The 12,147-nt window shown below is 37.6% G+C and overlaps 1 protein-coding gene across 1 annotated transcript; it reads left to right on the top strand.

Moving 5' to 3' along the window:
* The first annotated feature begins 9,614 nt into the window (after positions 1 to 9,614).
* On the top strand, positions 9,615 to 10,562 carry LOC102389978 (olfactory receptor 2W1-like). Its single transcript, XM_006056125.3, has one exon. The coding sequence runs from the start codon at positions 9,615 to 9,617 to the stop codon at positions 10,560 to 10,562; it is 948 nt and encodes a 315-aa protein (XP_006056187.3).
* Positions 10,563 to 12,147: the final 1,585 nt, after the last annotated feature.

Here is a 12,147-nt window from a genome sequence, read left to right as displayed (position 1 = left end):
TGTCTCTTTCGCTGTCTCCTATACAGGGTTATTGTTACCATCTTTCTAAATTCCATATATATTATCAAATATAATGCATTATTGAATAGCTAACATATTATGATACATGTACAAAAAAGCATATTTAAAATAAGTTTTAAACTGAGGCACCAAAACTAAAAATAATTTACAATATGCACTGATTATTTTAGATTATACATGTCCAAATTTTACTTACATTGCTCAGTTAACTGTAATATTTTCCTTTCATTATGCTAACTAGATATTCTCATAATTTTAAGGGGTTAAAATCAGCTCTTTACTGACAGAAGTAAAACCCCTATTAACCAAGAAGACCAAGAGTTCTAGTTATCAATCATCTTCATAGTGATGCAATGTTAATTGACCACATCAAAAATTTCTTTCCTTTGATATTTTCTTCTACCCATATAATTACTCCAAAAAGTAATTGTGAGCACAAATGAAAGACATTTTATGTCACACACAAGTAACCATCTTTAAGATATCAATACTAATGCTTTTATTTTTTCCACTGATTTTCCAAATTTTTTATTTTAGGGGTCAGCATGGGGGTATTTGAAATGGGTGAATTTAACTCAGATGACCATTATATCTACTACTGTAGGCAGGAATCCCTTAGGAGAAATGGAGTAGCCATAATGGTCAACAAAAGAGTCCAAAATGCAGTACTTGGATGCAATCTCAAAAATGACAAAATTATCTCTGTTCATTTCCAAGGCAAACCGTTCAATGTCACAGTAATCCAAGTCTATGCCCCAACCAGTAATGCTGAAAAAGCTGAAGTTGAACGGTTCTATGAAGACCTACAAGACCTTTTAGAACTAACACCCCCCAAAAGATGTCCTTTTCATTATAGGGGACTGAAATGCAAAAGTAGGAAGTCAAGAAACACCTGGGGTAAGAGGCAAATTTGGCCTTGGAATACGGAATGAAGCAGGGCATAGGTTAATAGAGTTTTGCCAAGAGAACCCACTGGTCGTAGCAAACACCCTCTTCCAACAATACAAGAGAGGACTCGACACATGAACATCATCAGACGGCCAACACCGAAATCCGATTGACTGTATTCTTTGCAGCCAAAGATGGAGAAGCACTATACAGTCAGCAAAAACAAGACCAGGAGCTGACTGTGGCTCAGATCATGAGCTCCTTATTACCAAATTCAGACTTAAATTGAAGAAAGTAGGGAAACCCACTAGACCATTCAGGTATGACCTAAATCAAATTCCTTATGATTATACAGTGGAAGTGAGAAATAGATTTAAGGGCCTAGATCTGATAGACTCTGCCTGGTGAACTATGGACAGAGGTTCGTGACACTGTACAGGAGACAGGGATCAAGACCATTCCCATGGAAAAGAAATGCAAAAAAGCAAAATGGCGGTCTGGGAAGGCCTTACAAATAGCTGTGAAAAGAAGAGAAGCAAAAAGCAAAGGAGAAAAGGAAAGATATAAACATCTGAATGCAGAGTTCCAAAGAATAGCAAGGAGAGATAAGAAAGCCTTCCTCAGTGATCATTGCAAAGAAATAGAGGAAAATAACAGAATGGGAAAGATTAGAGATCTCTTCAAGAAAATTAGAGATACCAAGGGAATATTTCATGCAAAGATGGGCTTGATAAAGGACAGAAATGGTAGAGACCTAACAGAAGCAGAAGATATTAAGAAGAGGTGACAAGAATACACAGAAGAACTGTACAAAAAAGATCTTCACGACCCAGATAATCACGATGGTGTGATCACTGACCTAGAGCCAGACATCCTGGAATGTGAAGTCAAGTGGGCCTTAGAAAGCATCACTACAAACAAAACTAGTGGAGGTGATGGAATTCCAGTTGAGCTATTTCAAATCCAGGAAGATGATGCTGTGAAAGTGCTGCACTCAATATGCCAGCAAATTTGGAAAACTCAACAGTGGCCACCAGACTGGAAAAGGTCAGTTTTGATTCCAATACCAAAGAACGGCAATGCCAAAGAATGTGCAAACTACCACACAATTGCACTCATCTCACATGCTAGTAAAGTAATGCTCAAAATTCTCCAAGCCAGGCTTTAGCAATACGTGAACCGTGAACTTCCTGATGTTCAAGCTGGTTTTAGAAAAGGCAGGGTAACCAGAGATCAAATTGCCAACATCCGCTGGATCATGGAAAAAGCAAGAGAGTTCGAGAAAAACATCTATTTCTGCTTTATTGACCATGCCAAAGCCTTTGACTGTGTGGATCACAATAAACTGTGGAAAATTCTTCAAGAGAGGGGAATCCAAGACCACCTGACCTGGCTCTTGAGAAATCTGTATGCTGGTCAGGAAGCAACAGTTAGAACTGGATATGGAAAAACAGACTGGTTCCAAATAGGAAAAGGAGTATATCAAGGCTGTATATTGTCACCCTGCTTATTTAACTTCTATGCAGAGTACATCATGAGAAACGCTAGGCTGGAAGAAGCACAAGCTGGAATCAAGATTGCCGGGAGAAATATCAATAACCTCAGATATGCAGATGACACCACCCTTATGGTAGAAAATGAAGAGGAACTAAAAAGCCACTTGATGAAAGTGAAAGAGGAGAGTGAAAAAGTTGGCTTAAAGCTCAACATTCAGAAAACGAAGATCATGGCATCTGGTCCCATCACTTGATGGGAAATAGATGGGGAAACAGTGGAAACAGTGTCAGACTTTATTTTTCTGGGCTCCAAAATCACTGCAGATGGTGATTGCAGCCATGAAATTAAAAGACGCTTACTCCTTGGAAGAAAAGTTATCACCAACCTTAATAGCATATTGAAAAGCAGAGACATTACTTTGCTGACAAAGGTTTGTCTAGTCAAGGCTATGGTTTTTCCAGTGGTCATGTATGGATGTGAATGTTAGACTGTGAAGAAAGCTGAACCCCAAAGAATTGATGCTTTTGAATTGTGGTGTTGGAGAAGACTCTTGAGAGTCCCTTGGACTGCAAAGAGATCCAACCAGTCCATTCTGAAGGAGATCAGCCCTGGGATTTCTTTGGAAGGAATGATGCTAAAGCTGAAACTCCAGTACTTTGGGCACCTCATGCGAAGAGTTGACTCATTGGGAAAGACTCTGATGCTGGGAGGGATTGGGGGCAGGAGGAGAAGGGGACAACAGAGGATGAGATGGCTGGATGGCATCACCGACTGGATGGACATGAGTTTGGGTGAACTCTGGAAGTTGGTGATGGACAGGGAGGCCTGGCGTGCTGGAACATGGGGTCACAAAGAGTCGGACATGACTGAGTGACTGAACTGAACTGAACTGAACTAATGGGGGTATTACCATGGCACCTGTGTTGAGAAAAGGTAAAATTCTTGCTCTGGAATTTGGAAAAACTGCACAAGTAAATGTGATTTTACTGGTCACTGAAATGTCCTATTTTCTTTATTTGAAGAAGTGTATATTTAGGCCTTCCACCCAACTTTTGATTGGTCTCGTTTTTTGATATTGAGTTGCCTGATGTGTTTGTATATTTTGGTTATTAATCCCTTGTCAGTTGCTTCATTTGCAAATATTTTCTGCAATTCTGAGGGCTGTGTTTTCATCTTCTTTATGATTTCCTTTGCTGTGCAAAGCTTTTGAGTTTAGTTAGGTCCCATTTGTGGAAAGGAAGGCCTCTAGACTATGAGCTCAGGCAACCAACAGCAAAGGGTTAAATCTGAAAAAGTGAGTCCATGTGTCCACAAAAAAGATTTAAGGGAAGAACAGGATTTTTCTCAGCAGAATGCCCTCCCACATATGACCCACTCTTCCCATGGCCAACATCTACAATTACCTTTTCAGTCTTCTACTTTGACACCTGTTATCTTGTTAACTCTTTGCAATAAATCTAGGAGACATCATTAGCCCCATCACATAGATCATGCCTTTGAAAAACACATACTCCTTCTGACGGAGAATGCTTTTCTGCTTCCCAGGTCTTAGGGTCGACCTCCACGTGGGTGCGGACACTGGCTCCTGTTGGGGAACGGTACACAGCTAGTACAGCCGTGGGCCTCAGGGCCCTTGGAGGCAGATTCTGGGACCACAGTGTCTTTCCTGTAGGGTTGTTGTGAGGCAGTGTGCAGAGTTTTTAAACCACATATTCATAAAGATATTTTGTAATTACTAAATGAAAATTTACTATGTCTCCTGCTTTGCAATCTACTTTTCATACTTAAAAATATTAACCTACATCAAAATTTTAAATGCCTATGAAATATCCCTGTATACAGATATAACAAAAGATACTAAATTTATTCCTGTTACTGAGCATGTGTTTCCGGTTCCTCACTATTCTACACACTTCCATGAGTGTGCTATTACGTCATGTACCCCTGAGATGATGTGACAAGAATACCAAGACAGGTGGCACTCTGCAGTGTTCTTTCCAAAAACCCACAGCCCCACTCTAATCATGAGAAAAATACTAAATCGACACAAACCGAGGGACATTCTGTAAAATACCTCACAGTATGCCTCAAAACTGTCAACATCATTTTAAAAATGGAAAAAAGGAGACAGAAACTGTCACAGACCAGAGGATAGTGAGACATAACAGCAAAGGCAATGTGGCATCCCAGATTGGATCCTGGGGCAGAAAGAGGACACTAAGGGAATAACTGGTGAAATCTAAAGGAACTCTGGAGTCTACTTAATAGTAATGCTTTTTTTTTTTTTTTTTTTTAAGATTCTACATACAAGTGATACAAATGAACTTATTTACAGAATAGAAAGAGACCCATAGACACAGAAAACAAACTTATGGTCATAAAGATATTGTCATAAAGATAAAGAAAAACAGGGGGAGGAATAAACAGGAGTTTGGCACTAACGTATATACACTACTATATATAAAATGGATAATCAACAAGGACCTACTGTACAGCACAGGGAATTCTATTCAATGTTGTAAATTAATAGTACTCCAATATAAAATAAAAATTAAATTAAGAAATGAATGTTTCTTCAGACCCAGGGTTTTGTGTAGAAGTGAGCTTTTTAGGATATAATTTTATGTTGTCAACTAAGATTTCCTACATTAAGTTTTTTCACAGTGCAGTCTCATTCATGTCCAGTGAACAAACAATAAACTATATCTTTCAAATGTCATTTAGCTAGTGGTTTCTTCTTAGCTTCTTCTAGAAGTCATTTCAGGGTTAGGAACTCTTCCATTGATAATGCATCATTTCCTGTTCCTTTGTTTTAATGAGTCAGATAATTCACCACAGGCCATATTCACAGGGAGATAGGGATTCTTTCAGCTATTTGCAGTAGTTGGCATGCTTTTTCTGCATTGTTCCACACCTGTCTGGCCTTCTCTAATTCCAGAATATTTTTCTATTTTATGATGTATGTTTCAGAGGTCAGATTTTAAAATGAAGTCTGCCTTTATACTTTTATTATTTTCCTTGTTGAGGCAGTTTCTCAGAGAAGGAGAATTAATGATTTTTCATCATACTAGTAATAGAATTTTAATCTGCCATTACAAATAATCTTAGGATCACTGACAAGGCTTACATTTTCTGATGCCATTACTAAAACTATTCAACAGCAAAAAATGCTGAATATTTTTTGGAATTCAGTTCAATTCAGTCGCTCAGTCGTGTTCGACTCTTTGGGACCCCATGAATTGCAGCACGCCAGGCCTCCCTGTCCATCACCAACTCCCGGATTTCACTCAAATTCACGTCCATCGAGTCGGTGATGCCATCCAACCATCTCATCCTCTGTCATCCCCTTCTCCTCCTGCCCCCAATCCCTCCCACCATCAGAGTCTTTTCCACCGAGTCAACTCTTCGCATGAGGTGGCCAAAGTACTGGAGTTTCACCTTTAGCATCATTCCCTCCAAAGAAATCCCAGGGCTGATCTCCTTCAGAAGGGACTGGTTGGATCTCCTTGCAGTCCAAGGGACTCTCAAGAGTCTTCTCCAACACCACAGTTCAAAAGCATCAATTCTTCGGCACTCAGCCTTCTTCACAGTCCAACTCTCACATCCATACATGATCACTGGAAAAACCATAGCCTTGACTAGACGGACCTTTGTTGGCAAAGTAATGTCCCTGCTTTTCAATATGCTATTTAGGTTGGTCAGAACTTTTCTTCCAAGGAGTCAGCATCTTTTGATTTCATGGCTGCAATCACCATCTGCAGTGATTTTGGAGCCCAGAAAAGTAAAGTCTGACGCTGTTTCCACTGTTTCCCCTTCTATTTCCCATGAAGTGATGGGACCGGATGCCATGATCTTCGTTTTCTGAATGTTGAGCTTTAAGCCAACTTTTTCACTCTCCTCTTTCACTTTCATCAAGAGGCTTTTTAGTTCCTCTTTATTTTCTGCCATAAGGGTGGTGTCATCTGCATATCTGAGGTTATTGATATTTCCCCCGGCAATCTTGATTCCAGCTTTTGCTTCTTCCAGTCCAGCGTTTCTCATGTTTGGAATTACATACACATAAAATGGCAATTTCCAGGGAGTGTGTAATTGATCAGTGTGCCCTCAATGGGAGTAACAGGCAAATGTTTAAATAATAAATTATGGTTTTCAGTCTTAAAGCTATCCAATGATTGCCACCATAATTTTTTCACCCTTTCTGTCTATGGTAGTGAGTCTGGTACACTTCTATGAGGTACACCTATTGCTGAAATTGTCCTTCTTTGCCAAAATTGGGTATTTCATTGTTATGAAAATATATTTGAAAGTTAGGTTATACGAATTAGAGGTGATAGAAACTATAAAAACTGCAGTTACTATCATATGTAGGTTTGTGTGTCTCATCTGTATTGTTCATTATGTCTGTTACCTTGTGATAATCTGTAAGTTCTCGACAAGCAATGTTCTCCCATATAAAGTAGAATAATAAGGCCATCAATAAAAGTATTTTATTGATCAAAGTACATATAAGAAATGTATACTGACTTGTAAAATTGTAGTTACTTATTTAATCTTATATTAATAGTATTGATTAACTGAGGGAATTTCTCCTGGGAGATTTTTTTTTAACCATTTATCATTTATTTATTATTATTTTTTTTACTTTACAATATTGTATTGGTTTTGCCATATATCAACTTGAATCCACCATGGGTGTACACGTGTTCCCCATCCTGAACCCCACTTTCACCTCCCTCCCTGTACCATCCCTCTGGGTCATCCCAGTGCACCAGCCCCAAGCATCCTGTATTTTTTTTTTTTAATGATCTTCTTCCTTGGATAATTATACAATACACATTTAATTGCTAATGAGTAACCCAATGTCCCCAAGGTCTTTCCAGACTCAACCAATTTTATCACTGCTGGTTAGGGAAAACTACTTGTTATTTTTCACACTGAAGATGTTTACTTCTCTGAAATGTATAATGGTAAGGGTCTTCTTGAATGGGTACATGAACTGCAAAAGATGACAGGCAGTGGCTGCCTCCTGCCATTATCACATAGGATCTCAATGGCAAGTGGGAGGAATGGTATAATGAAACAAGTAATGAAGAATTACATATTTAGTCTTATTTAGGGAAAGAGAGAAAGAAACATTTCCTACTTTAGAAGAGTTCAATTTTTCTCCTCCAGAAAGTCTTTGGTTACATCACCATCACAGAAAACTCACTAAGCTTAATTACGGTAAATGGGGAAAGAAATTATGCTGTATTTAAAACATTTGATAAGATTTCCAATTTAAAGAATTTGCAAATTTGCATAAGAGTTTCTGGTTTCTATAACATTTTCTTTTCTTCAAAGTTTGAAACATACATTATATCCTAAATTGATTTCACTTGAAAATGTGTATTTGTGTTTTTAATTTCTACCCCTCCCCCAAATTCATAAATTCATTTTAACAAACATTTGTTAAGAACCTAGAAGATACCTTATGAGGCAGCTATATGGATAAAAAGCTTTTGTTTTAAGATATAAAACAGAATGAATTCAATTTTGCATATATGATTGATAATGGGAGTAAAACCCAGTGGAAATCTCACAGATTAGCTAAATTTGTACGTTTGAAGCTGCAAGATGAAGGGACCATAAAAAATAGAATTCTTAGTTATGTGTACAGAATTAATTAGTAACTGAAGTCACAGAGGCAGAGGAAATATGGGGGGAAGGGGATTCCATTAGAGAATGTTGTTCATAAATGCAGGAAGAAAGGAGGGAAAGAATGGAAATTCCACTGAGGGAAATGTTAGTGAAAAACTGAAAAGAACTATTTATGAAGGCAAAGGCCAGGTCTAATATAGAAGAAATTAATCTGCCATTGAGAATTCAAGCAGGAAAATAATTTAGAAAAGACCACTGGTTTAGAAACTAGGAATCCATTTGTGGGCTTGAGAGACATTTTCTTAGCAGAAATGAGTTTGCAAAAAGACACTAGTTTTGTTAGAAAGGAAAAGAAATGTCCATGTGTGGTCATCAAAGTCTCTTTGGACCAACCTCAAATGTTTACAGATTTTTTTTCTGTGCTAATCCGGAGAAAAGTCACTAGGGATATAAACATAAAAATAACACAATCCCCCCTCCTGAAGTTGTTTAACATTTTAAATGCATAAGTAGTAGAACTGGACCTCCTGCAAGATGAGGGATAGGGCACAAATAAATATTAATGATTGAGATAAAACTAAGAAATGGGTACCTTTTAAAAGAATTACTTCATAGGAAATGGTATAATTTGGAATCAAAAGTACAGTTGAACCACAATATTGTAAAGTAATTAGCCTCCAATTAAAATAAGTAACATTTTTTTTAAAAAAAGAAAAAAAGCTGTGTCCGCAATGAAAAAGGGAGAACACTGTTTCTGGGGAGTGATGGAAAAAGAAAAATAATGTTTGGAAATGCAAGTTTTTAGTTGAAAGTTTGCATTTTAAAGTATAAGATCAGAAGATTGATATAGCAGAGTGAACATGGGCAGCAGGATTGAACCTTTGTGCTTAACTATTAGAAAAGTCGTAACAGTTATGCAGCCTTCATTTTCTATGAACCCTTGGATGAAGGAGGCAAGAATTTTTTTTTTTTTAATTTTATTTTATTTTTAAACTTTACATAACTGTATTAGATTTGCCAAATATCAAAATGAATCCGCCACAGGTTTACATGTGTTCCCCATCCTGAACCCTCCTCCCTCCTCCCTCCCCATTCCATCCCTCTGGGTCGTCCCAGTGCACCAGCCTCAAGCATCCAGTATCGTGCATCGAACCTGGACTGGCAACTCATTTCATACATGATATTTTACATGTTTCAATGGCAAGAATTTGTTGCAGATTCCCAACCCCCTTTCCAGCATCCTGATTTGTAAAGGGAAGTCCATCTGGCTTCATTCAACCATTTTTCTCAGGATTTTCTTCTGAGACTTCTGTAGTTTTTTCCTTGACATAGAAGGAGACAAAGTAATTGAGAGTATAAACTCTGGAGGCAAAGTGCCCTTTAGATAAATTTTATACCTAATTGGATAAACAGGAAAGTTAGAATAATTATGAGATTTAAATACTAATGTTTTAATTGTGTGATGTTTATCTTAGCAATATATACGTGTAATATTGTTTAAAAACATACTCACTATGGTTTCCAATATGTTAATATTTTATGTTCACAGCTGATATTAAGAAAATAAGAAAATGATCAATGATAGCTACTTTGGTGGTTTTATACTCCTTGGTTTCCCTGGACGGCCTCAACTGGAGATGATTATCTATGGGGTTGTCTTTTTCTTCTACACTATTGCCTTGATAGGAAATATTGCCATCATCCTGCTGCCATTACTAGATGAGCATCTCCAAATTCCTATGTACTTCTTCCTCAGAAATTTGGCCATCTTGGATCTCTGTTATACCACAAATATAGTCCCACAGATGTTGGTCAATGTTTGGGGTAAAGATAAAAAAATCTCTTTCAGCGGTTGTGCCTTTCAACTTTTCATTGATGTGACATTATGCACAGTTGAATGTATGCTCCTGGGTGTGATGTCCTATGACAGATTCAATGCTGTCTGCAAGCCTCTACATTATATGACAATAATGAACCCTCAACTCTGTCGAGGCCTAGTGACCACGACCTGGATAATTGGTATCATTAATTGCTTGATACTCTCTCCCTATGCTATGAGTCTTCCTCGATGTGAAAACCACCACCTGGATCACTATTTCTGTGAGATATCTGCAATGGTCAAAATTGCATGTGTGGACACCACAGTCATGGAAGAAATCGTATTTGGATTGTGTTTTTTTATTTTCCTCTCACTGCTTCTTCTCATTCTGGTTTCATACAGCTTCATTGCTGTAGCTGTGCTCAAGATCAAGTGTGCAGCAGGGAGACAAAAAGCATTTGGGACTTGTTCCTCCCATCTCATTGTGGTATCCATCTTCTATGGGACTGTTATCTACATGTACATACAACCAGGAAACAGTCCATCTCAGGATGAGGGTAAACTACTCAGTATCTTTTATTCCATTGTTACTCCCAGCTTGAACCCACTGATCTATACACTAAGGAATAAGGAGTTCAAGGGGGCCATGAAGAGGCTGATTAGAAAAGAAAAACTTTCTGAAGAAACAGTAGGACACTAACATCTTTTCACAAGGCATTTCCAATAAAGAAATTGGCCTCGTGTAACCTTTAATTCATTGTGAAATCATTTTAGTAGCAGCCATTACCTAAAAGTAAAAATAATACCTAGGAAAATGTGCTTATATTTTAATGTCAGTGTCCTATAATGCCAAGGGTTGATTCTAAACTAAAAATGCCTTTCAAAGTCACTAGCCAATGGCCAACAGGCACATGAATAGATGCTCAAAATCATCAGTTATTAGAGAAATCCAAATCAAAATTATAATGAGGTATCACCTCACACCAGTAAGAATGGTCATCATTTAAAAGTCTATAAATAATCAATGCTGGAGAGGATGTGGAGAAAAAAAGAACTCTCTTACACTGTTGATGGGAATGTAAGTTGGAGCAGCCACAATTGAAATCAGTGTGGAGGTTCCTTTAAAAACTAAAAATAGAGCTATTATATGGGCATGTATCTGGAGAAAACTCTAATTCAAAAAAAGAAATATATGCACCCCAGTGCTCATGTATGTATATGTGCTCAGTCATGTCTGACTCTTTGCAACCCTATGGACTGTGGTTCTCCAGGCTCCCCTGTTCATGGGGTTTCCCAGGCAAGAATATTGGAGTGGGTTGCCATTTCCTGCTCCACCAACCAGTGCTCATAGCAGCACAAGTTACAATAGCCAAGACATGGAAGCAACCTAAATGTCCATTGACAGAAAAATAGATAAAGAAGCTCTGGCATATGTCTTATAGGTTATTATAATATAGGCTAACATAGGTTATTCTTGTTGTTGTTCAGTCGTCCAGTCTTGTCCTACTCTTTGTGACCCCATGGAGTACAGCACACGAGGCTTCCCTGTTCAACACCAACTTCCAGAGCTTATTCAAACTCAAGTCCATTGAGTTGGTGGTGCCATCCAACCGTCTCATCCTCTTTCTTCCCCTTCTCCTCCTGCCTTCAATCTTTCCCAGCATCAGGGTCTTTTCCAATGAGTCAGTTCTTCACATCAGGTGGCCAAAGTATTGAAGTTTCAACTTGAGCATCAGTCCTTCCAATGAATATTCAGGACTGATTTCCTTTAGGATTGACTGGTTTGATCTCCTTGCAGTCCATAGGTTATTGCTCAGCCATAAAAAATGAGTAAAAACAAATGAATAATGCCATTTGCAGCAACATGGATGACTTAGACATTATAATACTAAGTAAATTAAGTCAGACAAAGATAAATGTTATATGATATCACTTATATGTGGAATCTAAAAAAAATGATACAAACACATTTTTTTACAAACAGAAATATGCTCACAGACTAGAAAACAAACTTATGCTTAACGAAGGAAATGCAGGGAGCTAAAATAGGAGTTTGGGTTTAATATATATACACTAATTTATATATAATAGATAAACAAAGACCTACTGTAAAGCACAGGCAACTATATTCAATATCTTATAACAGCCTATAACCTGTAATGGAAAAGAATCTGAATATATATATATATATATATATTCATATATATATACATATTTAAATCACTTGGCTGCATACCTGAAACTAACACAACAGTGTAAATTAACTATACTTCAATTTAGTTAAA

The sequence above is a fragment of the Bubalus bubalis genome, chromosome 2 (assembly GCF_019923935.1).
Source record: "Bubalus bubalis isolate 160015118507 breed Murrah chromosome 2, NDDB_SH_1, whole genome shotgun sequence".
NCBI classification, from domain to species: Eukaryota; Metazoa; Chordata; class Mammalia; order Artiodactyla; family Bovidae; genus Bubalus; species Bubalus bubalis.
The sequence above is the reverse complement of the archived record's forward strand: the minus strand, read 5'-3'. Positions and strand labels throughout refer to the sequence as shown.

Bases quoted from the DNA above. Each gene is read 5' to 3' on its own strand.
- LOC102389978 (XM_006056125.3), top strand. From the start codon at position 9,615: ATGATCAATGATAGCTACTTTGGTGGTTTTATACTCCTTGGTTTCCCT.